Source organism: Erpetoichthys calabaricus, chromosome 2 (genome assembly GCF_900747795.2).
Source record: "Erpetoichthys calabaricus chromosome 2, fErpCal1.3, whole genome shotgun sequence".
Lineage (NCBI taxonomy): Eukaryota > Metazoa > Chordata > Cladistia > Polypteriformes > Polypteridae > Erpetoichthys > Erpetoichthys calabaricus.
The window spans coordinates 230839240-230866925 of record NC_041395.2 but is presented as its reverse complement, the minus strand read 5'-3'; the positions used below and the strand labels follow the sequence as shown (position 1 = coordinate 230866925).

The window sequence follows — 27686 nt, the reverse complement described above, 5'->3', positions numbered from 1 at the left end:
ACAGAAAATGAAACAAGCAGCAGAAAATTAAAAGTTCAAAAGCTAGTCAGATTTCTCTGACAAAGATTAGTGCAAAAACTACAATAGACAAGTAAAACTGTTCCGGAAACATCCTTTACTAAAACAAAAGATAAATTAGGCATACAAGAAGGAATGTGGAATGAAGTGACGCTTTGTTATTTTTATTCTTCTATCCCTTGTTTATGAAAAACAAAAAAGACACTTGAAGTCCAAAGGAATTTAATTGACATATTGTAGAGGCCCCTACTTGCAGTAGATCAATGTGTTATACAGTAATACTATCATGGGAAGGTTTTATTAAACAGATTTTTAAATTTTCTAAAGGAAAGAATAATAGCAATAAAAAATCCAGCTGCAAGATATTTACTCAACTTTGTGCTTTTGTATTGGGTAGTTACTGAAGCATCTTTCCTGTGTAATGCAATAAAAAAAATTTCTATTTTAAAAGGAGCTTTGCACATTGAACATAAAACACTTCACAAAGCAATTCATATTTTCATTTCAGAACCTGCTTATTCTAATACATTGTTGTGAAAATTCACATTGCAGTAAGAAACTCTTTTATGGTCATAGCTTGTGATTATCCATGAGCTAGGGATTCACACAAAACAATTTTGCTGTTATGTCACCAGTAATATTCGCACCATTGAAACAGTAAGAAAGGTGTTTAGTTTAGTCTGGGATTCTTTCCAGGCTCCCTGCAAGGCAGATGACCCCCCACAAAGCCCATCAAAGTAGTCAACAGCAAGGCTATAAAAGGGTTGTATAAATGGGAATGTGACATGATGTCGCTTCCCTTGCTAGTGACCTCCTCTAATTAGCTCCACGGAGAGATATTTATTTAGGAAGGGAGATCGTGCTGCATTGTGCTGTGCTGCGGTGTGGTTTGTAGCATTGGGAACAGTTTTAATTGTACCCACACTGTGTCCACAGTACTCTATTGACACAAACATTCCTTATAAGGGCTAATCCATTGTGTTCCATTCCATTTTGGGGGTGTCGGGAGCTTATACATGGCAATGCCAAGCACTGATTATCGCTTCTAAACTGGCCCCACATGAGAGAGTGTGGATATGTATAAAAGCGACGGACTGGCACCCTGGTAAGAATTGTTTTTTGCCTTGTGTCAATGATTTTGGAATAACCACCCATAATTCTACAATGGATTAGATCAGGCCTAATGCTGATTGGGTGAAGGTAACTATTACAGACTTGGATTTAGTGCAGTATTCAGTATGTCATTTTGATGACACTGATTAAAACCAAATATTAGCTTTTATTACAGGCTAGCCTTTGGCATGGATTTAAATGATGACACTGAATATATTGATGAGTGCATGAGCTAAGAGTTTTGTATTAGTTAGGATTAAAAGAGAATTCAGTTGTTGAGCAGGTTTGCAAAGACTTTAAAAAAATAAAATTAAGAAAACAAAAAACAAGTTCAGGGCCTTTTGATTTCGGAACTTTGGGAACAGTCTTGAAGAAAAATGTAGAAATTTACTGGCAATAAACATAGTCAAGCTAACCTGGTGGCTGTGTGATTTTGATATTTGATACATACTAGGATTACAATACTTTCGTCTTTTGAATAATAAAACTGAGCATGACTGTCATTTAACCTAAGTAGATTCCATCCAATTTTCACTTCAGGGTTATAAAGAGCCAGTCCTTATTCGAGCAGGGCTAGGAGCATAGCACCAGTCTAATGCTGAGTGCACTCACTGAAACTAGGCTAATTTAAAGTCATCGATTAATGTAACATATATATGCCTTTAGAATATGGTAGCAAAATCAAATTATCTGGAGAAAACTCCATAAAGACACAGACAGAGTTTACAAATGCCACACAAGTAGTCAATGAACGCTGAAAAATAGGGCTCTGGAGGTGTGATTTAGCAGCATTAACCATTGTGCTACAAACACCATACCTCTTAAGATACAGTATGTACTAAGCAAAAATTGCAAGGTGCAACAAGGCACATAGCAGAAAATATAAAATGTTGCTAAGAGTAGAAGACTAATATGAAGTAATGCACTTAGGATGCCTAAAGCCCAGCATGTCATAATCATCAAGTAACTGGTGAAAGATATTATTCACACTTCAGATCACATTAAAATGTTAATTAGACACTTCCTTCTGGTACAGTGTAACTAACAACTTGTTTCTACAAGTGAAGGCTTTGCCCTTATCAGATCTACAAGGAGTGGTGCAGCTGCTGGCAAAACAGCTCACGCATGACGTGCGGATTCTTAATTGGTCTTCCATAATTGAGCTGACTCTGCTTTATCTACACCTGCATCTCAAGAAAGTACAAGTAGAGGCTGCTTTTACAATAAATCAGACCTTACTGTATACCCATGTCCATCTCAGACAATAGTGTATTACCAAGGAAAATAGTACTTGTTCTAATTTAGCAAAATTCACTAACCTTGGAATGTTTGTCTGGTAACAAATGATATTATGTAGCTAGGCAAGTCACCATTCTCAATTGCTAGATACAGTATGTAACATTGCATAAAATTCTCAATCCTGTTTAATCTATCTGGCGATCGTAGTGAGGTGGGGTGGAGTGTAGTGGAGTGGAGTGAGGTCAGAGCCTATCCTGGTAGTGAGGGGCAGGAAACAGTCCATTTTATCCACACATTAAAACAGGACAGCTGTAGACTTCCCAATTAAGCTAACATGCATGCCTTTAGGGAAGTGATAATAATAACAATACAAATGATAATAATAATAATTCTAGTACCTGTTGTACATAATTGCATCACAAGGTTCCTCATAAGGAGTCAGAACAGTTACAACCAATACAAAATTGAAAAGAATTAAATAATTAAATAAAACAACATTTAAAAAATATAGAAATAAATACATTCAAATCATGAAAAAGCCAAACAGTAAAAGTATTTTTTATTAGATTTTAAACTACTAAGAGTAGAAGAATTTCTTAACTGCTGTGGCAAAACATTTTATAATCTCGGAACTTAACGCAGTCTCTTCTTCACAAATACAATGAACTGAGGGAATGACAAAAATTGAAGCCTGGCCCACAATGAAGATCTCTTTTTAGGCTGATATGGGGCTAGACAGTCACTAATATATGCAGTATTTAAGAACTAAACCACGCAGGCAGGGGCAGCTCCCAAGTCCATGGGCCCCTGGCCTAATAAAACACGAGGGCACCTTCCCTTAAACTCTGGTCTAGCAAGCACCAACCTGCCAACATGATCTATGAAAGTGTGCTATTCATCCAAAAGCTGATGATTATTTGTATTTATAGAACATCAAACTCAATCTAATAACTTAATTGAGCTAGTTGAGTAGATAACACATATAGTACTACATAACTTGCACAATAATAATTTGCTTTGGCATTAGCATGCTTTAAATGAAAACATGGCAACTTGGGAAAAAATGCTTTGCATTCAATACAAAAACACAAATGCTGTATATCCATGTAATATGATGTGAACAGCATGAATTTGGCAGTCAATTCTTCCCACAAGCCATCACAAATGTCACAGTCACTATTTCACTCAAACTGACGCTGTCCTCACTAAACCCAAATGAATGATGCAGAGCTCTGATTTTGCTGGCGCTCACAAATTGTCCTTGAAACATTAACTGTTGCACTGGCAGTGAGGGGTGCCTGAGCGATTCTGCAGACCTACAGACATAATGTTTGGGATGAGGTGGGAATTAATAATAAGAAATGTAATGATACTTATGTAACAAAAAGCTGTTAATCCCGTTTCACCCTCCTTGTTTTTGTTTTTGGAATGCAACATTTCATAATAACAATAACTGAGACAATTCCTGATTACAAATAATTTAACTCACAGGTACCCCAGGGTCAAAAATAATAAAACAATAATGTTATAGTCATCGACATTACCACTGTAATATCCAAACTCAACCAACTAATATTGGCCAACACCTAACAGGTCTAAATACAATAGAAACATAGAATAATATATTACTTCATAAATGCGTTGCCCTACCTTACACAAGTTTTCGGTTTTACCCAGAAAACTAGCCTTTCAAGGGGCTCAAATTCCTTGCCTGGGTTCAGCTGGCTTAATTTTCACAAAGGCCCCTGTACCTTTGGGCCATGGACCTGGTCCCGATAGGCCCATTCAGGAATCCATCTATGCATGCAGAGCTTTATTAAACTAATAAAAGAAATATAAAATTAATCATAATATTCAAACAAGCTACTTTAGATTCTTAAGACCCAGAGAGATATGCACTCCTTTATTTGAGTTTGTCAACATGTCACAACATTTTGAATCATCTTGCAGATTCTCTTTAAATCTTTTGGGCAGGCTAGTATAAAGCACGTTAAAATAATCAGTTCTCCTAGTAACAAAAGCAGCACCAGCTGTTCTGCATTGGTATAAGCCAGTAAAGATCTCACCTTAGTTACATTATGTAAATAACAAAATGCTGTTTCTGGAACATTGTTTAAATTATTTTTAAAGTTGAAGTCAAAGTCAAAGATTATTTCTAAATTTTTGAGTTGAAAGACTGATGACAGGTCAAGTGAAGCTAAATTAATCTACTTCTGATCTCTGGAAGGAAAACCAAAGTGCCCATAGAAACATTCATCAGAAACAACTTTGAACTACAAAGCCGGCAACTGGATGGAAGAACAGAACTCAGGATGCAATGTTAATCCACAGTGCGTCTTAGCTGGAAAAGTAAAACAAAAAAGCATATGTGTATGTGCATCTTAAAAGGTTAAAAGTTAAGATGATTTTTAAGTAAAATAACAGTGAGTGTGATGTTGTGGACAACAAAACTAGAAATGTACAGGTCCAAATCTCATCTCTGGCTCATTATGTAGTTCTTAGTCTGCATATACTGTGCTGGGTTGCTGTCTACTGGGTAGTGCATTATATCAAGAATTCCTTTTTTTTTTTAAATCAGCTAAAAGGTTGTAGCAGAGTTAGGTAGCACTGGGGAAAAATCGAAGCAAACAGTAGATGGGCCATCAGTCCGACGCAGAAGATAAACACACTGGACCAGTATACAGTCCACATTCAAATCAACCTGCACATGCTGAGAATGTGGAAAGAAACAGAGGGGGAAAGTGAACCCAGGTCGGCAGCACTGACCACTGTTCCACCCTTAGTAAACTTAAAAAACAAAAAAAGAAAAGAAAAAAGGTTTTCTGGAAAAGAGCTGTGCTTTTCCCTTGACAAGAGTAATCAAAGTTTCAGAGAAAGGCCAATTTTTTTTTTTTTTTGGTTAATAAACCATGACTAAGACGAATATTCTAAGACAGAGAAACACGTTCAGAGACCTGGTTTTCCCATAAGCAAATTCAGCACACGTCCCACACTTGCTTTTGTAAGAGTTTTCCTGGCTAAGTAATTTGCTGTTGAGTGACCAGGCAGTTATTATTTTCACCAGAGGCACTTCTGATTGACACTTGAAGACAGCTGAACTCTAAAGATTCAAAGTGGACGTGCAAAGTAGGGTGACCTGATAACAATATAAAAACAGGATTTTCATTTAAGGAACTATCTTCACAGAGTGACCTGTTGCATTTGGCTGGATTGCTAAAGCATGGTATATCACTTTTGTCATGGTATGTTTAACTATATAAATTGAAATTAAAGTACATTTGATTATTATAGGAGTATTATATAGGTGAATTGCACTCGTTCTCTGATCAAAAGCTCGATTCATTGTGAATAGGCATCCTGTTTTTGGAACTACTCTCATTTTCCAAAGGTTTGTATTCAACAATATTTCAGCATGCATGCATTTGGCACATTGTGAGCTGAAATGTAGATTATGTGACAAAAGTAACGTGAGATTTTGTTCATGAACATTTTTTGCAATGTCTGAGTATAGGGGTCTGCGCTGGTTCGAATCCCGTAAATGCCAGAAGTGACTTGAGCAAGACCCTTAACCTGCAATTGCTTTGTCCTGGGTATGACGTTAATCTGCATCCAGCCCTGCAAACAAGTCCTCCAACTTACAGGGAAAAATCTCCAGCCACCGTAAAAACAACCTCACACTGCTCCAGTGTGGTGCTGAGATGTCACCCGCTGCACCCAATCCAGGTGGATCATTGTGTGGTGGGTGCAGCAATGTGCTATCAGCGCAAGCTCCCAAACTCCTTGCTGGTGTCCAGCAGGTCAACAAAAGCTACCATTCTGTCATAAATGTTATTGTCTCCGTTCTCCATGGAAACATAAGATCAAAAATCTTCCTCAGCTATTACCTAAACCACATAATTTTTGGGTGGAGAACTCCTTTATCGTATTTCACTGACAGGAGTGAAACTAATATCAGTTTTCTATTGCTATATTCCATCATTTACAAGATACAAATGGTGGTTTATTTAGAAATGCTCAAAACAGACATTCTGAGTTTTTAAACAGTCCAGCATTTGAGACAAAGAAGATCAATTGCTACTGCAATGTATGGAAGCATTCTAAATTAATAATGAACAGGACAGCTGAGAAAATGCAAAATGTTCTGCTCAATATAATAATTTTTGCCATATTCATCTGAAATATACACACTTATTTTGAATAATGTAATGAGTCTCAGTAGCAAATACGAAGTGCACTTTTTGAAATCATATAGGATATTTGATGCTACTACTTTGTGAAGATAACAATTCCAAAAACTGCTTTACATACCAAATTACATGGACTCACCTTGAAGACTAAAGTTGTCTGTCTCAGAAGCTAAATCCTAGTTTATTTTTGAAATAACAAATCATTAAATTCACAGCATCAAGTGCTTAGCTGGAATGTACCACATTAGCAACAGCGCCCAGTGTTACCTGGGTAAGTAATGTTAAGCTGTGGTGCTTTTGTCTGCTAGTTTGGCTTTAGTCCCGTTCTGGTGTTTCACTTGCTCTGGACCTTAAAACTCATTGCAGCAAAGAAGACCCCCAAAAAAGGTACCCCCAGGGTCAAAATGTTGGGCTCCAAAGTTATTTATGGTCTCTTCTTGACAAAGGAACATTGCGCCTTAAACATTTGTCAAAATGGAACACCCCTTCGGGGCCTTATATTTCTCAGCAAAGGCTATAGATGAAATTCAACAGGCAAAAACTGATTTTTAGAAATTCAACAAGGTTAAACACATCTCACAATGAGCCAAAATAATGTACTCTTAAAAAAAAAGCTGTAATCCAGTGAGATAATTAAATTATTATCCAAATTATATGAGAAGAAAATGATGTATCTGTGCTCTTAGATGAGATCCTGCTTTGGTTGGTAGAAAACTTTGTGCGCGTATTCACCCATCACCTTCAGAGCTCTCCTGCTGCATTATTGAAATTATAGTCCCTGAATTGCCGCTTGTTTTTGGATTGTTCCCCGTCACTACAATCCCTCTCCCTTGTACACCATACAGCCTTATTTTTATGTCAGACCAATGGCAGTGTATATACAAAATTTTGTGAAAATCAGTTCTGCTTCTTTTAAGTGCTTGCCGAAAAAATAAGAGAAAAACAAACAGATTACATGCGTATTTATATGGATTGTGAACAAAAGTACACTGTTTACTTCAAACTACTATTATTGTTAATAAAACATTGTCTCTGTATTTGTTTAAGCATTAAAAAGTGTTTAGCATTTATTATTTGTGAGTTTAAAATGGATTGAAGCATGCTATATTCCTATTTTCTTCCATGTATGGTGTTTTATTGGTTTTGTATCAACATAATTTGTTACTATGCTTTATTATTTTCTTTCTTTTCAATTTTAGATTATAATATGACATAAAACCTGCCTTGTCACCTATATTTTCAGGAAGTCATCTGTTCCAAAAGGGTATTTCTAAAGAACCGTACTGATGCTCAATCATTCGTGAACTGATCAATTTTTTTCTATGATCTACCCCTCCATTTTTTAGCTACCTTAACCATTTTAGGGTCACAGGCAGACTGGATGCATGGTGATTTTCAGTGAAAGACAAGTCAACTTCCCACTACAAAACCACACTCACTTCTATTAAGTCAATGTATTCTTCATTATTCCAGATCTCTCTCTGATATCAACATATTTGTCTAATATACTTTGTGGTAGAGTACAAACTGGAAAGGAAAACAAGTAGAAGAAAACAAAGACTGCCTATGTGGAGAAGACTGGCAAATCACTTCTGCTTCCTAAAAATACGATTGATATTTTGGAAAACCAGTGATAGATAGATAGATAGATAGATAGATAGATAGATAGATAGATAGATAGATAGATAGATAGATAGATAGATAGATAGATAGATAGATAGATAGATAGATAGATAGATAGATAGATAGATAGATACCCCTACACTTCTGAAACACAGTGTATGTTTTCTAGAATTTCATGGCTAATTCATAAATTTCAACTCCCATTATTCCACATAGCTGAGTTCCATTACAGCAATCTCTACAGAAAGCAATCTTTTAATTAAAGATAAATAAATATTGTCTCTTCTTACCGGGGCATCAATTTTAATGAGGGCAATGTCTGCCTTTTCATCAACATCTTTGATTTTGGCATCGTACGTGGTTCCATTCTTCAGCTCCACTTTTACCCGGTGTTTATTAGCCACTACATGTGCATTAGTAACAATGAGGCCATCTTCAGACACCACAAAACCTGAGCCACTCGCTACTGCAACTTCTCGCTTAGAGAATGTCAACCTAAAAAAATAGGAAAAAGGAAAGATTTATTGAGCCAAATAGGAATTACTGTAGATGCAATATGGTAAAGTGTGCTATGTGTTAAGAGATGTGTAAGTGATCAGGATATAGATCATCAGGTTAATATGAGGGAAACCTTGACAACACAATCCAGGTTGTGATTAACTACAAAATAAAAGGTCCATACATCTAATTCAGTGTCAGGTACCAAAATAAAACATGCTAAGTAACAATGTCAGACAACTTTGTACAAACAAGGAAACATTCCTCTGGGCTGCTAGGCAAAACATTCTTTTGAACTCTCAGACGAGAAAACAACAATTTACTGTAAGAATTCTTTTTCTCAGTCATACTCTTATCATTGTGCAGTCACATTAGCACAATGATATTTGTTGACTGGATACTTCTGGTCATGTGCAGAACACTGAGTACTATCTCAGAAAACAAACCTTTCCAGGATGCCCATCTGCTTCACTGCTCATCACTTAAAGCAGGGAGCTCCTGAGAGCACCAGGATTAAAATCCACATACAGAATGACCTTTGTTAAAAACAGCCATATTAAGTGTAGCTGAGATGGCAAATATTTTCTAAACATCTGATGTCACTTCTCAGCTCTCAGTTTTGTATGTATTTAACTTTTCTCTTATTTTACTCTCTAATGAAACACTGTATGGTAATATTGCTTTCACTTATGCACATGCATAGCAAGTATAAAAGATAAATTAGCATTCCTCTAATTCCTTATATGATTTGTCTTGTGGTTAAGATGGAATACATATTCATATACTTTAAGAGTAGTAGTTGTGTTATGATTTCCAGACAACAACCATCCATATATTTATTTTCTGAGTTGACTCATTCGATTACAGGATTGCAAGGAACTGGAGCCTGTCTGGGCAGCATTGGTTACAGTGGACCACTCAGAGCACCAATTAACACAACACACAGGTTTTTGGGATGTAGATAAGAAAATGGAGAACTTGGAATGAACAACAATAATAACTCAAATAAAGTGTATTTCACAGATTACTCAGGATTTGGGTAGAAGCCGGATTTGTGCCATTCTTTTTGGATTTGAAAAAACAAAATTATATTTTGTATTTTTTTAAGGAACTTTAAGGAACTACCACGCTGTCCTGCTAAGTATACTGCCAAATATCATTTACAATACTTTAATTGTTTTAACTACTTAAGTCAACAGCACCACCTGACACTACATTTTGGGAGCACAGATTTGACACCATTGACATGGCAGCAGGAACACATTTGGCTCCTCAAGAGGTATGGCCACTTTATTGTCCTAAAATACATTCATTGTGTTTCCTTGTGAGAAATTGTTCTTGTATAGCCAAAAGTTGAGTCCCTTGAAAAGAAGATCAGCAGCTTTCTTCGGAGGTGGCTGGGACTCAGATGCAGCCTCACCAGTGCAGCACTGTATGGTACAAGTAACATTCTGCGGCTACCATTTAGCGACCTCACTGAAGAATTCATGGTGGTGCACACCAGAGAAGCCCTACAGTACAGGGACTCCAAGGTTTGTAAGGTGTCAGCAGCTGGCATTGAGGTGAGGGCAGGCAGGAAATGGAGGGCGGAGAAGGCTGTGGAGGTAGCAGAGTCACGCCTGAGACAGAAGGCTGTGGTGGTGGTGGGCACCGTGGCAACAGGTAGAGCAGGTCTGGGAAACTTCCCAAAGTCCCAGGTCGGGAAGGCCCAGGGCAAGGAGAGAATCCATCTACTCCAGGAAGAGGTCCAAGCAGGGGTGGAGGAAGAGAGAGTGAGCAGGGCAGTAGGACTCCGCCAACAGGGTGCGTGGACAAGGTGGTATAGTACTCTCCAGTGAAGGATCACCTAGTCGGACATCATGCAGGGAGATTCCTTTCATCTACAATGCCCTGCCAAGCCCAGCAAACCTCTACATCTGGGGAAAGAGCGAGACACCATCCTGTCCACTTTGTTCAGGAAGAGGCTCTCTAGAACATCTACTCAGCAGCTGCCCTAAGGCTCTGGCAAATGGCTGCTATCAGTTGGCGCCATGACAAGGTGCTCAAGGCAGTTGCTGAAAACTTGGCTGCAGCCATCAACACAAGCAAACTCCTCCATGGCTCAAAGAAGGCAGTTACCTTCGTTAAAGCGGGAGAGCAATCCCAGCCTCTGACTGGCAGCTGCAGGCTGACTTGGGAAAGCAGCTAAAGTTCCAGCAGCAAATTATAACAACATCACTCCGGCCAGACATGATCATTACTTCTGAGGCCTCAAAACAGCTGATCATGCTGGAACTGACAGTGCCCTGGGAAGAGCATATCGAGGAAGCTAGCGAGAGGAAACGTGCCAAGTACCAGGAGCTGGTGGAGGAGTGCAGGGACAGAGGCTGGAGGGTACTCTATGAGCCCATAGAAATTGGCTGCAGAGGATTTGCAGGACACTCACTCTGCAGAGTCCTCACACGGCTGGGCATAACAGGAGCGGCCAAAAAAGGGCAATTAAATCTGCAAGTGAAGCCACAGAGAAAGCCTCAAGGTGGCTTTGGATAAAGAGAGCTGATCTGTGGATCACTACTGGGATGCAATTTGGGGATTGATCAACCCCGGCTGGGTCACCTGAGCGAGGATTTATGATGTTGCGAGACCTGAAACGCCCGATGACCTTAGGATACATCACTGATGATGTGTCCTAGTGCATCCAGGTGATCTTTCTTATATAATATTGTCCTAAAATACATTGATTGTTTTTTTCTTGTGAGAAATTGTTCTTGGCATGCTTAACACAGTTGCTTTGTGGTCATGTTAATGATAACTGAAAATTAGAACTTGGATTGTTCAGCAGTTGCTTTTCTTGTCTGCTAATAAAAGTGGGTTAAGATGCCAGCTGCGAGATGAGTATGTGGGGCATAGTGAGTTTGGCTCCATGATCAGAGGGGTGTGGTCGGAGATAATAATAGTGTTGTACTTACAAGATTTAATTGTAGGCAAATATTGCTTTCTAGAAAGAAATAATCCATTGTTGAGTAACAGTAATGCACTGGTGAGTAGAAGGAATATGATTTTGAGTTTGGGTTTAGAAATCTCCAGGGGTCTGATAAGTTGTATCAGTTACAAACGGTGTAATTGTCTTTGCAGTGTTAGATGCAGGAGACCTATCTAGGTCTGGAATTAAAACACAATTAAAGTCCCCAGCCATTATAATTTTATGAGTGTTCACATTGGGAATGGATGCAAATACGTTTTGGATGAAGTCCCTATCATCCACATTGGGTGCGTAGATATTTATCAAAGTCACTTTATGGTTAAATAAATTGCCCATGATGATCACATATCTCCCTTCAGGATCAGAAATTTCATGTGATACTACAAATGAGATTGTTCTATGTATAAGAATTCCCATACCTCTAATTTTCTTTGTAAAGCTGGAATAGAATATTTTACCAGTCCAGCCTCAGTGCAGCTGAAACTGATCCTTGCTTAATAAGTGGGTCTCCTGTAAAAATACTATTTTAGCGTTTAGACCTGTTAGGTGAGAGAATACTTTCTCTGCAATTCGTGATTGAGACCTTTAACATTCCAGCTCACAAAGTTAAATCAGCATTTGCTTTTCTTTCATTTTTGAATGGCTCCGCCTAAGCATTAGATCCTCACTTTTTAAAATCTTCTCATTTGGTATTATTCTTAACACTCCACATGAAGCACTGTGAAATAACAGTGAATTGGAGTAAACAATTGTACAGTGTTATTAAAAAGAGTTTGTCCCTTTTTAATTTCTGGTATTATTGCAAATATTTTAAAATGAATTTTTCAGGTCTTCAGCCAAAATTGAACACTACATAAAGTGAACAAGAGTAAACAAATAATACATGTACTTCTTATAACGTATCTCATTAATTTTTGTAGCACTAACTGGTATTGTGTTAAAAAAGTATTTGCTCCCAGTACACTTAACATTAGTTTGCTTTACCTACAGCATCAAAGGCTGCAAGAAAATGCTTACCATAATTCTGTATCAGTCATTCACATTGTTGCAGAGGAATTTTAGTCTAGAGGACATCCAAAAGGGCCAATATCTTTCAATTACACCATATTTACATTTATGCTATCATTACATACAGTGCTGATGTCAAAATATAGTTCTAATAGGAGTGTCTTGTCTTTAAAAAAAAAGATACAAAATGTAACAAACCTTGCTTCTCAGGTGTATAAAACCAGTCATTCTCATTTTAAGCCAGCACTTTTAATTACTCATCCATTTAATATTTTCAATGCAGGGTCACAGTGATTTAGAGTCATCCCGAAAGGAATTGAACACTGGAAATGCTGCCATGACCCCCTCAAGTAAGCAGATACCCATGTTCAGTCATCCATGAGGAGAATGTATAAATTTACATAGACAATGGCCAAGCCAGGGAAGTGAAGCAATGTTTCTGTACTGTGAGATAACAATGCTAAACACTTCAGCATTGCAACATTCTATACTAACACTAACACATAAAAAGCTATTTAATTTTCTTGCTGCTCTGTTTAACACATTCAGAATCTGTGAACCTGCAAGTATAAAAGCCCCTACCTGTGTTCTTCAGCACCTAACAGAAGAATAATTAACTAAAATGACCACAGAAGCTTATTGTTTTTTAGCAGGTAATTAAAAACAGAGTTATAATTGACCATTAGTGACATAGAATTAAAATGTGTAAAAGTCAGGAAAAAATCTGGGCTCTCAATTTTTGATTTATGTTCAAGTTGAGGTTTGTTGTCATGTGCACATAATAGCATTGGACTAGTGACAGTAGTTCAATACCATCCACAGTCAAAAAATATGAATCCATACAGTAAATGCAATGCCAGACACACATTTGTCAGAATGCATGACTGTCTTAAACTATAAGGATACAAACTGTTTTTAAGTTTACTGTACTGATGGAAGTATGAAAGGTCCTGCACTGTGTGTGATAATAGAGCAGTGAGAAAAACAACTGTGCAAGATGACTAACATTATAAATAAAACGGTACGCCCCGAAGAGAAGCGGTATGTGTGCTAGCAAAATTTGTTCTCTCTATAACAGGGGTGGGCAATGTCGGTCCCGGAGAGGTGCAATGGCTACAGGTTTTCATTTCAACCCAATTGCTTAATTATAAACCAATCCTTTCTAATCTCAGACCTTATTTAATTTTATGGCATGGTCTGCAATGTAAGGTTCTTATGTCGTAGATTTTTTTCCTTTCCAAGGATACCATTAAAATGATTTGAAGCCTGTCAAATTTTCTATTAAGTGTTTTAATAAATCAAACAGTGCATGATGAACACATAGAGATGTAAATCGAAACAAGCTAGATGGTGAACTGCTGACTGCTTTGTCATTTACATCTTATTGCTAATAAGGAGCCAGTAAAACAGTGAATGCAAATGTTTAAGATTGAAATAAGCAATTAAGGGGGGAACCTTAACAAATGAGACCACTAAAATGAACCATCAAAATGTCACTTGAGCAATAAGTGCTTCATCAGCAGTAACTGACTTCTTATTAAGAAACTGGGTTGGAACAAAAATCTGCAGCCTCTGCAGCTCTCCAGGACCAACATTACCCACCCCTGCTCAATAATGACAAAATTTAACATTATTAATATAGTACATCAACATGACAATGAACTTAAATTGCTTTTCGTATTTTAGGAAACAATGTCATTCTGCAGCTTAAAGTAAAGAGACGACCACACTTACTTGCGGTACAGTTCGATATGAACCACAGCTGGAGCAATCTTCTCTACCACATCTGCAATGAAGTTATATTTGTGCCGCAGGCTGTTAGGGTTTTCTTGACCTGACAAAAAAAAAAAAACAGGAATAATAATTTTTTTTGCTTTAGCTATGACCGAAATGCTAATCTAAACATGCATTTTGCAAAACAGAAAACAGCATGCTGCATGAGCTGTTGTCTCATCTGAACATATTGGCAGAGGAACGATAGCATAAAGCAGGATCTCATGTAGTTCTTATTTTCTACAGCATTGCTGCAATGCACTTCATAAAGTAATTCAGCCTGAATGACCAGATGAAAGTGTGCACTACCTTAAAGCCGATGTGAGCTATTGTAGAATTTGAATGCATTGCATGTTGATTAAGTAACTCTGTACAAGTGACGCTACCAATCCTATAAACATACAAGATCTTAGAAGAATACAGCAAAGCAGAACAACATGACAAAAGTGTTAAGATTAACTATGCAATTTTTCATAAATTAGGGCTTCTCATTTAAAAACAGTCGGACAGGGCTCCGAAGATACAGGGGTGGCACTTGAGACATTTTTTGATGGGCATTGGAATTTTACAGGTTAGGAGGGATGCAAATTAAACCAACAGCATCTTCAATCCAACAACCCCAAAGACGAGTACAGGTTTTTTGGATCAGATGCAAAAAGGATTCCATATGTGAGTGCATGGGGTCATGCATAGAGAAAGATCTTAAAACAAAATAAAAAAATAAAAATAAACAAAGGAACAAAATTTAAATAATGACCCTACGATACCTTTAGCTGGTGGCACATTATATCACTACTGTTGGAGGGGATGTCAAACTTGATGATTGTTGTTGCTAATCTTGTTACTTGATGATTTCAAACGGAAAGAATAATAATCATGGAGGATGACAAATCAGGCAATTCCATGAAGACTTTCTAACATAGTTTCATATTTACAAATTTGGTTTGATTTTGTTGAGGGAAATCATAGACCGGTTGGACTGACTTACTAGTTAAGTCGGACTAAAAGACTGGAACTACCTAAAGCTCTCTAAGAGTATGTAAATGACGTCTGCAATTAAAAATAGCTGGAAATGTGACTGGGCTACTACTTCATGCAGCCAACTGATATGAGCCAAAGTTTCTGGTATTATTGTGAGTGACTGAAAACCCCAGAATCATAGTCAGTGGCAGGCAAAAGGTCAAAACCAGGAGATCAAAATAAATTGAGAAAACAAAGCACTGGGACAAAACCAAATGTCTAAGTCGAAAAGAAAGTCAGAAAACCGAAACAAACCTAGTGTTTGGCCTACTTGAAAAAACAAAAACAAAACTATATACTACTAAAAGATCTGTTTTTTATCCAACTGAAGGATACTTTCTACTTGCACTGCAGACATATTTATACCTGAAGCCTTCATCGACGTGACGAATCATGGTAATATGATCCAACAATTGCAGTGCATAAATACTAAACAAAAGTAAATTAGGTAAACAAAAATAATTTGCATTATAACACCTGTTTTTCTGCATTGATGGCTTAATATTTGCTGCAGCTATCAAAACACTTCAGAGCAGATAATGTAAAGCTGCACAAAGGCTGACTTGTACTAAAACACACACATACACACAAGGCAGAGCTTACTGTCAGAAGAGCTGAACCCAACTAGTCTGGGAAATGAATCTCTGCAGCAATCATATAATTAAAAATCACAGTCTATAGCCGTCCAGGAAAACTTTCATATTTTAAATGATTTGTAAAACAGTAACTTTTTTATCATGTAAAACACATACATTACAAATGTAGATGCATATATGAAAATATGTTTTTTAAGAATTCATCTTAAGAGCAACATATCAGGATAGCATTGACACTGCACTGATTCTGTGTTGCAAAACAATGAAGATCAATTTGGGAAAACATAGGCTTTCAAATTGTGAGATAACCATCTTCATTCAGATTTGTCATAATGGTTATATGCAGCATGAGCAGACAATTTCATAAAGACCACTACAAAATGGACATGCCTGAGCACTTGAATACACTTCATGAGAAATGCTGATACCTAATTTTAGTCACAGAGATGAATGTTTAGCTGAGAAATGTGACGATTTCACCTAATGTGCTTTATGGTCTGATGCTAAATTAGTAGAACTTGTCACTCACACCATAAAGTGCAGCAAGCCAGGGTCGAGTAAAATGGTGCAGGTGCCCCAAGAGTGGAAAAGCCTAAATGGCTGCAGATAATTGCAGTTCTCATAAACAGCTCAAGTGCATTCTAAAATGTCTCTCCCACACCCCTACTGTCATCTGCAAAAGCAGTCACAGGCAACATCTGTAACAAGATGCTAAAACACAGAATAATACGCATCAAGCAATTTTCTACAAACACTATCATGATAGATTTGTCACTTATTGTCAGCCGTGGTCATGAGTTTAAATTTGGAAAAAGTAAGTCCATCTATATTAGGCCCCTGAAACCTTGAATTAGGGTGAGGTGGTCCTCGTGTTATCTTGCATAAATTTATCTGAATACTGTAATGAGAAAATCCGGTGTATGTTAATATTATTTTTATTAAATTCGAGCTCAAGTTTATACAGTCCACACATACCGGTAACAGCGTTTGACATAACTGGGCCCACGTGAGGTAGGTCAGCCCTAGGCCCTTCACACCCCTAAGGCCGCATCTGACTTGGGTTTCATACATAGTTTATAGTAGTCCCTCAATAGCTGCAGATGTTGTGCAGTTCCACCATAAGTTTTGAAAATATATGAGCTTATATGCCCTAACTAAACAACCAAAAACAACCATTTCATGGAGCCTTACTATATTGAATAATATTAAATTGCCTGCATGTAGTTTTTCAAAACTAGAGCACATGCAGGTTAAGTAACTTGCACAGGGTTACAAATTGAGTCAGTGGCAGGGATTGAATCAGCATCATTGTGGCCTTCACTTCAAAGCCTTCAAGTATTCCTCACCATGGCAGGCAGACCACAAATGTACACAGTTTTAAAGTGGTCAGATAAAATAAACCAGGAGCAGGTTTTAATCCATACACTCAGTTAAAATGTGAAAATGTCTTAATTCTTAAAAAGTAGAGAGGTTCGATTAAGTTCAGCAAAGCACAAAATCAACTGTCTTCCCTGATAATGTAGGTCAGGGGGGCTTCCTTCTCTACCTTAATGTGCATGTTTGCAGATTCTGGGCATAAGGCAGATAAAATTAGGCAGGTCAATGATAAAAGTCTGTGCTTCTAAAAGATTCTTCTGAATTTCCATTTGTTAATGATAAGTAGATGTACATCGTTTGAACAGGAGCACTGTGGAGAAACAAAGCTTCTTTTTGCCTTCTATGTTAACTGACTCCACAGAATGAAAAACAACTTCTGTAAGGTACTAGCCATCCCCCGCGGCTTCGCCCGCGTATTAATGAAACAGTGAGGAGGGCCCAGCTTTCTACTCCAGACATCACTCTTCTCCCTCACCTCGGCCTGCAGACTCTGTATCGGATTAGCACGAATATATCGCTCCTGCAAGCAAACTATGATTCTTAGCGGGATGAGAGAAGTCACAAAATCAACCGGAATGTTCAACAAATTATAGAAAAAAAAAAGATCTAAATCCGTTAAGTAGTTCTCTCGTTTGCTAACTAAGTAGAGTTAAGGTAATGCCCCGAGGCAGACGTGTGAGTGAGGAGGGCCTCGTCCCCCTCTCCGCAGCCCGATGAGTCTATCTCGGATTTGCGCTAATAAATCTGTACCGCAAGCAAACTATGATACTTAGTTTGATGAGAAAGTTGCAAAATCAACGGAATGTTCAAGCAAATTATAGAAAAAAAAACGATCTAAATCAGTTAAGTAGTTCTCTCATGAAAAGCAGATAGACATGCAAACGGGTCTAAAAAAAACTCTAAGAAATGTCGTGCTTGGACCACGAAATCTTTAAAACCGTTTCTTAACGAACACCTATGGGCCAGGGGTAACCTATATTCCAAATTTCAAATCCCAAGTCCTCGTGATTCAGGAGATTTCGTGATGAGTGAGTCGGTGGTATTTGGCTTTTACTGTATATATATAGGCGGCACGGTGGCGCAGTGGGTAGCGCTGCTGCCTCGCAGTTGGGAGACCTGGGGACCCGGGTTCGCTTCCCGGGTCCTCCCTGCGTGGAGTTTGCATGTTCTCCCCGTGTCTGCGTGGGTTTCCTCCGGGCGCTCCGGTTTCCTCCCACAGTCCAAAGACATGCAGGTTAGGTGGATTGGCGATTCTAAATTGGCCCTAGTGTGTGCTTGGTGTGTGGGTGTGCTTGTGTGTGTCCTGCGGTGGGTTGGCACCCTGCCCGGGATTGGTTCCTGCCTTGTGCCCTGTGTTGGCTGGGATTGGCTCCAGCAGACCCCCGTGACCCTGTGTTCAGATTCAGCGGGTTGGAAAATGGATGGATGGATGGATGTATATATATAGACTACACTTTTTAAAGGGCGCATCATCCTAACTAGAATTACAAGTACAGAGCAAAGGCAGAATTAACATAATATACCAAAATGTTCTGAAACCCATGATATGACTCTAATCAGGATAGAAAATCAAGAATATACCAGATATATGAAAGAAAAGTGCTGGGGATGGAATCAAATGAAGGCTACTCTGCTGATGGACCTGAAAAAACACTGGCACCATATTACCAGTGCAACATTTCTACTGAGACTGAGAACTGGTGGGGAGAAGCTGAGAAAAACTTGGCTTCAGTTGTTACTCAATTACAAGCACCATTACCGAAAATCTGAATACAGCAAATATAAGAAACAAATGCTTTTGTGCATAAGAACACAGCAGCTGTGGAAGAATTCTTCACATGGTACTTATTGATGTTTTCTAATACACTTATTTTAGCTTAGTTTAGCTTAGCTTTTTGTTTTCTTAATATTGTTTTATATGACATTTTAATATTGTTCATAAGCACACTCAGTTTTTAATTTTCAATTTTAACTCTCTACTTTTCTATGACCTCCAGGGGGTCCACAGTGTGTTCTATAACTGAGCTTGTGCTTTAAAATAGCTTGTTGATTTGGTGTGTCTCGCTTGAAGTGATATTACCTGCCCAGCACACCACAGTGTAGACAACTGCACTGGCTATCACAAGAGTTATAGAAGATATGAAGTATGTCTCTTCCACAATAAAGGAACGTAGCCGACTAAGGAAGAAGATCCTGCTCTGCTCTTTCTTATATTACCACTTTGGCAGTTGCCATGTGTTGTACACTTGTATGTGGTTGTGAGCAAAATTGTTTATTAGCAATTGCTGTTCATGGTGTCTGCATTGCTTCGTGAGATGTCAGTTTGATGTTGGTATTTAAAATGGCATCATAGTATATGTGGTGTCCTAATTGTGAGATATTTTCTGTAAATATAAGACTTTTATTTCTTATTTACTCTTATAAGAGTTCTTAATCTTAGTTTCTTTTCTTGTTACTGAACTCCTGGGGTGTTTTTTTTACTAGGGATTTGTTTATGTTTTCATGGATGTCTTTTCTGATTTCCTCCTAGTTTTTTGACCTCTGTACATTTCCTTGCAACATTTTTTCAAATCCTTAATTAATTTTTCATAAATAAAATTCTATCTATCTATCTATCTATCTATCTATCTATCTATCTATCTATCTATCTATCTATCTATCTATCTATCTATCTATCTTTGTACATATTGTTGCATAAAATAACCTACCAGATGTCATCACGGCCTGCTGTAAACATGAACAGGTTAGCATGGGTTTCAGGTACACAAAACAAATGGATGCAAAACCTCACAGCTGGCTGTATACAGTATAATGTACACAAAACAGGCTGCTTTGACCTCTGAACTGGTGCTGGAGAGAGAGCGGCATGCGAGTTACCTTTCCTAATGGCCTAAATCCAAGACCTTCTTCCACCTTGCATAACTGTGGTTTCATAATAATGAGAATGAGTGGAAAAATACATGAACAAGAAAATCTGTTTTGTATTATTTTCTTCCTGGTTTGTATCATATCTTTCCCTTTCTTCAAGATATTTCTCATCAGCGCTGGTCTGTCTATAAAAAGACATAACCTTATGAAAGAAGTGCGTGTCAGCTAACCAACCACAATTCAAAATCCAAAACAAATGGACTGCTTAGATCAGGATACAAAGCAACTGTGAGATTAGCATTTAGAAGATGACAGCGGTCATGTCAAGCAATGAAAAGGTGCAGTAGGTTAAGATTAAATGTTTGCAGGCATCTTAATAAAGACTAATGGCATTTTCATAAAAAAACAAATGTAGCCTTCTTTGCAGAATACAATAATACCTTTCCCTATATCTGTAAATATTATGTATCAAAGTAGAAAACACAGCAGAGGGCATTTTCATTCAGAACTGACAACTTTTAATGTCCTGAATCTGCATTCTATGTTGCATACTCCTTATTTAGAATATTTACTTTTTTATCCACCATAATAAAAGCTTAAGTGACTGTGTATCTGCCTCTCTCATTCCAACCGATGGTGCAGCACAAACTTTTGTAGCAATAAAATGCACTGCATTTGTCATTCCAAGTGGCAGATCACAAACATTAACACTGTTTTATGAATCCCATACCAAATGGCATATAATGGAGACATATGCATAGCATGGTGCTTTTCAAACATAAACGCTGAGGTTTATGTTTATTACTTAGATTTCAAGACATCTTAGATGGGTAGCACTGCAAGTTAAAAATAAACATGTTCATTTTCAAATCTATGAGAATCTAACCAGTGCAACACTGACTCCATTTCTGGACAGCTGACACTCCTTTGCAAGACCATAGTCATCAGTACACAATCTAACATTCATTCGTCTGGAATTCAGAGTACCTGGAGAAAACTCACACTGACTCCATATGTGACAGTGTCCAAGCTGGGACTTAACAGAAAATTCCAGGACTTGTCAGGCACTTGCACTAATTCATCAAGCACAGGAAAATGTCACACTTTTACATTTGGCAGGCACTATACAGCAAACTGCACGCGTCTGACTGAATGCTGGGAGCAAACTGTCCACTCTTGCAAACAATCAAACTCCAAACCGCAGGTGTGCTTCATGATTTTTTTTTAGAATTTGGCAAACATAACTCAATGTTAAGATAAAAAAAAAAGCTTGCCAGGCTTATACTTGACATTTGCTGCTTTAATTTATATGAACAATCACATTTGGAATATTTTGTCATACAGCTCTCTTATGTCAGTAGGTGAACCTGGATGGGTGTTTTCTGTTTATTTTGATCTAATCTTTTTGTGTGGAACACAAAGAATATATTTCTGTATTGCTTATATGAGTGCTTCCTTCTTTGACTGCATTGTGTGTTTCTGTATATGTCATCTTAAATAAAGTCAGTCAGTCGTCCAACCTGCTATATCCTAACACAGGGTCACGGGGTTCTGCTGGAGCCAATCCCAGCCAGCACAGGGTGCAAGGCAGGAACAAACCCCGGGTAGGATGCCAGCCCACCACTGGGCACACACACACACACACACACACACCAAGCACAATTTAGGATTGCCAATGCAGCTAACCTGCATGTCTTTGGACTGTGGGAGGAAACCGGAGCGCCCGGAGGAAACCCACGCAGACACGGGGAGAACATGCAAACCCCGAGCAGGGAGGAGCCGGGAAGCGAATTCAGGTCTCCTAACTGCGAGGCAGCAGCGCTACCACTCCGCCACCGTGCCACCCCTCTTAAATAAAGTAAAAAGAAGAAGTGGAAGATTGAAGTTTCAAATGGTATATTATATCTTTATCTTACTTTATTGTACCTACTGACTTCTTTTTTATTTAATCTTTCTGTTTGTGTTCACCTCATCAAACCAAACTCAGAGAAAAAATCCTAAAAAAATAATCTGTTATCGGTTTCTCTTTCTTTATACCTTGAGATATCAAAGGTGCAAAAGCCATTTGATTCTCTAGTCAAATTCCATAATGCTACCAGCGGATGGCACTCAATAGATTTAAAGACTGGGGCACCAACAGCAATACACCTTTATAATGCCTCACTGTCATTGTGACTATTCTTTTTATCCTTAGCCAAGTCACATATTTTATTATATTCCAACATCTGTGTTAAACAGTCTATGAATCAGACTTTATTGTTGTTTTTTTTTTCTTAACTGAGTAGGTGGTGGGAAATGCAGGCTGTTGAAAAAATATGTACAGTAATTACTATCCTCGCACAGTCCAAAGTTTAAAAAAGTTACATATTGCATTCAGGCAGGTTTAAATATGTTATCTTTTGTGGGATTTTTAAATTGTTTGCAAACAGTTTTCCTTGAAACTGGCAGTTGTACTTTTTACAGAAAATACACACACTTTATATCAACCACTCAGTTCTGTCCAGTTCCATGTTTTAATAATACAATTAATTTATAAAAAAAAAAAAAAAATTGCAGAATTTTATTGTAAATTACTTTTTCACAATGCCACCCTTCTGTTGTAATCATTTATGCCAATTCAGATTAAAGGAAGTAGACATTTTTCCTGACCAGCAACAGCACAAGCTAAGAACCAAAACAGTGCAAGTCCACTGAAGGGTAGACACATTGATACAAGGCCAATTTAGTGTGGCCATGCAAAATTATGAGACTGTGAGAGGAAAGCTAGGATACCCAGAGAACATCAAAAGAGATACAAGGAGAACATGCAAACACCACCCAGACAGTGACCAGGAAGGGGTTATCCACTTCAGTTGTCCACATATTTAAAGCCAATATTATCCATTACAACACCACATCTCAGAGATATACAAATGGTGACTAAGCATCTAATGGTGCTTATAATGGTGCTTTATATTAAAGATTTCTGTCAAGAATTAATATTTATTTGTAGTCATGGACAATTCTGCTCTTTTTCACAGATAAGCGTATTCACTTTAAATAAGTGGCAAACCAACAAAGAGAAGTTTCATTGATCAGAATTAAAAAATAGCAGGCACTGCTATTCTCTTTATCAATTACTAGCCACAGTACCTGTCAAAGGTAAGAGAATAATTAAAAAATATATGTTATCTCTTAACCTACATGTACCTTCAGTGCTTTTCCTCTGTATTTGTGTGTGTGAACGTCTCTTAACTAGCACTCTGTCTCTCAAGCACATTCCTATAAAGCCTGCTTTTGAGGCACCTTTCTCATCACCTGTCCGGTTTTATCCTTGCCGTATCTGAAGATGACTCTCTCATTATGCCTCAAACGCCTTTACTCCTCCTCATGCGTCTCATGTTTACACTTCCTTCTTGTTGAATCACCAAAGCCAAACTGACCAATCAGATTGCTCAGAGGTACTGGAGACACAGACTTTAGTGTTTTATTGTATAGTAGATAATATATGTCTACTCTCTATATATAAAATCCTAAGCCTAAAAGTGCAAAGACTTTGTGCAATGATTTTATGTGTTTTTATGTCACTTTTTTGTCATGCTTTAAATCGGGTTTATTTTAAAAACTACATATATACAGTATGTTTGGTATCATTACTTTCAGAATTTAATGTGATGTTGTTAGATTTTCAGATTCTTATTCCGTTTTTAAATTATAAACTAAAAAATATCAAGAACTGACGTCCCGCAAGACAAGACTTTAAAGAGATTTAACCACGCGCGGGGCTGGAAATAAAAGACAAAGAATAGGACAGCTGCTGTACAGGCTTTTAAATGTTCGAAGTGCTGCGCGAGATACAGATCACATGACACGTCAGCAGTAGCAGCAACAAGCCAGCAACTGATCGAGCAAAGAGGAGGTAAAAAAAACTTATTTGTTTCCCATTGTACTACCGTTTAAGAGGGGGTTTTGGAGAAGCAACCGCGTTTCCTTGGGGTGCGTTCAGCTCCCCTCTTCACAACGTAAACGGCAGAGATGTGAAGTGGCTGGTGCGGGGGGGTTGGCGAGCGAAGCGAGCAGGGGGCGAACCCCCTAGTATATATATATATATATATATATATATATATATATATATATACACTGTATATACATACAGTTAGGTCCATAAATATTTGGACAGAGACAACTTTTTTTCTAATTTTGGTTCTGTACATTACCACCATTAATTTTAAATGAAACAACTCAGATGCAGTTGAAGTGCAGACTTTCAGCTTTAATTCAGTGGGGTGAACAAAACGATTGCATAAATATGTGAGGCAACTTAAGCATTTCTTTTAAACACAATCCCTTCATTTCAGGGGCTCAAAAGTAATTGGACAATTGACTCAAAGGCTATTTCATGGGCAGGTGTGGGCAAGTCCGTCGTTATGTCATTATCAATTAAGCAGATAAAAGGCCTGGAGTTGATTTGAGGTGTGGTGCTTGAATGTGGAGGATTTTGCTGTGAACAGACAACATGCGGTCAAAGGAGCTCTCCATGCAGGTGAAAGAAGCCATCCTTAAACTGTGAAAACAGAAAAAACCCATCCGAGAAATTGCTACAATATTACGAGTGGCAAAATCTACAGTTTGGTACATCCTGAGAAAGAAAGCAAGCACTGGTGAACTCAGCAACGCAAAAAGACATGGACGTCCACGGAAGACAACAGTGGTGGATGATCGCAGAATCATTTCCATGGTGAAGAGAAACCCCTTCACAACAGCCAACCAAATGAACAACACACTCCAGGGGGTAGGCGTATCGATATCCAAGTCTACCATAAAGAGAAGACTGCATGAAAGTAAATACAGAGGGTGCACTGCAAGGTGCAAGCCACTCATAAGACTCAAGAATAGAAAGGCTAGATTGGACTTTGCTAAAGAACATCTAAAAAAGCCAGCACAGTTCTGGAAAAACATTCTTTGGACAGATGAAACCAAGATCAACCTCTACCAGAATGATGGCAAGAAAAAAGTATGGAGAAGGCGTGGAACAGCTCAGTATCCAAAGCATACCACATCATCTGTAAAACACGGTGGAGACAGTGTGATGGCTTGGGCGTGCATGACTGCCAGTGGCACTGGGACACTAGTGTTTATTGATGATGTGACACAGGACAGAAGCAGCCGAATTAATTCTGAGGTGTTCAGAGACATACTGTCTGCTCAAATCCAGCTAAATGCAGTCAAATTGATTGGGCAACGTTTCATGATACAGATGGACAATGACCCAAAACATACAACCAAAGCAACCCAGGAGTTTATTAAAGCAAAGAAGTGGAAAATTCTTGAATGGCCAAGTCAGTCACCTGATCTTAACCCAATTGAGCATGCATTTCACTTGTTGAAGACTAAACTTCGACAGAAAGGCCCACAAACAAACAGCAACTGAAAGTCGCTGCAGTAAAGGCCTGGCAGAGCATTAAAAAGGAGGAAACCCAGCATCTGGTGATGTCCATGAGTTCAAGACTTCAGGCTGTCATTGCCAGCAAAGGGTTTTCAACCAAGTATTAGAAATGAACATTTTATTTCCAGTTATTTAATTTGTCCAATTACTTTTGAGCCCCTGAAATGAAGGGATTGTGTTAAAAAAATGCTTTAGTTGCCTCACATTTTTATGCGATCGTTTTGTTCACCCCACTGAATTAAAGCTGAAAGTCTGCACTTCATCTGCATCTGAGTTGTTTCATTTAAAATTCATTGTGGTAATGTACAGAACCAAACTTAGAAAAAAGTTGTCTCTGTCCAAATATTTATGGACCTAACTGTATATATATACACATATATACTCTATATGTATAAAATCTTTTTTATTAAAAAATATATTAGCAGCACACATTCAAATCATTCAGTACTGTGATGAACATGTTCACAAATTATCACTTTATTAGTAAAAACAAACAATATTAGCTAAATACTTAAATGGTGAACCATGGAGCAATGAAAGAAGGGTGGCCTGGTCTAAGGAATCTCATTTTCTTTCAGATCATGTGAATGGCTGGGTGCATGTCAGTCATTTACCTGAGGAAGAGATGACAGCAGGATGCACCATGGGAATAAAGCAAGCCAGTAGAGGCAGTGTGATGCTCTTGGCAATGTCCTGCGGGGATAACCTTGTGGATGCTACTTTGACATGTACCACCTCCCTAAAGTTTTTTGCAGATCACATACACCCATTCATGGAAATGGTAGTTCCTGATGGCAGTGTGCTTTTTCAGCTGGGTAACGCACCCTGCCACACTGCAAAAGTTGTTGAGGAATTGTTTGAAGAACATGGCAAAGTATTCAGGGTGTTGAATTGGCCCCCAAATTCCTCAGATCTCAATACGATCAAGCATCTAAGGGATGTGCTATGTGAGAGATGGCCGGCCAAATATTCCGGTCCACACCTCCAGGCCGCCAGATGGAGCCCTCCCAGCAGCATGGAAGTTCCCCGAATTCCAGCAGGGCCTAATGGACATTGTAGTTTTTATAAACAACCCTGCTGGATACCATGGGGACCACCAGGAGCCGCTGTAGGGAAGCTTGAGGAGTGCTACATGCCCTATAACCCGGAAGTGTGTCCTGATCACATGACCGGAAGGAACGACGTGCTTCCGGGTTGAAGAAAAGGACTTTTAATCTGACCCGGGAGTAATGAGGACTCATGGATTGCAGGGCTGGATCCATTTCCGGGTCAGGGACTATAAAGGACTCTGGGAAACCCCAGATGAGTGAGCTGAGCTGGGAGGAAGGGTGGCAACACGTCTGGGAGAGGAGGATTGGTGATTATTGATTGATTATTGTGTTATATGAGTAGTGTAGAGTGGAGGGTGCTTTGTGCACGTTATTATTATAAAATAAATAATAATTGTACTTTTACCCAGTGTTTGGAGTGGTACCTGAGGGTTCAAGAGGTTGATAGGGGCCTCTACTGCTACAGCTATAAAAACAAGTCTGATCTATGGATGCCCCACCACTCAACATACAGGACTTTAAGGATGTGCTGCTAACGTCTTGGTGCCTGATACTACAGGACACTTGTGGAGGTCTTGTGCAGTCCACAGCATGGCAGGAACATTCACAATATTAGGCAGATGGTTTTAATGTTGTGGCTGACCGATGTATCTCTCAATATGCTATATAGTCTTTTTGTTTTGTTTTTATTTCTGTTTCTTAACAAAGCTATCCATTGTAGAACCCTGGATTGTAGACCATCTATCAGGATAAGTGAATCAATACTGTTTCATAAGACATATTACAAAAGCAAATTTGCATTTTCTTTTTGACTAAGACAATTGCATCTGAGGTTGGCAGTGAGAGTATTCATTTCAGGAAAAATTCTGGAAGAAAGACAGCACATCTGCTCAACACAAGTGTCAATTGTGTTGTTTGTAACCCAGCAGT

The 27686-nt window shown here is 38.3% G+C and overlaps 1 protein-coding gene across 1 annotated transcript in view; it reads right to left on the bottom strand.

The window, feature by feature from the left end:
- Positions 1 to 27686, bottom strand: part of htra1b (HtrA serine peptidase 1b) — a 152813-nt gene that overhangs the window by 78153 nt on the left and 46974 nt on the right. Inside the window, exons 2-3 of the mRNA XM_028795231.2 lie at positions 14383 to 14482; positions 8471 to 8675 (exon numbers count right to left, since the gene is read on the bottom strand). Coding sequence (XP_028651064.1) covers positions 8471 to 8675; positions 14383 to 14482 — 305 coding nt within the window. The remainder of the gene's footprint in view (positions 1 to 8470; positions 8676 to 14382; positions 14483 to 27686) is intronic.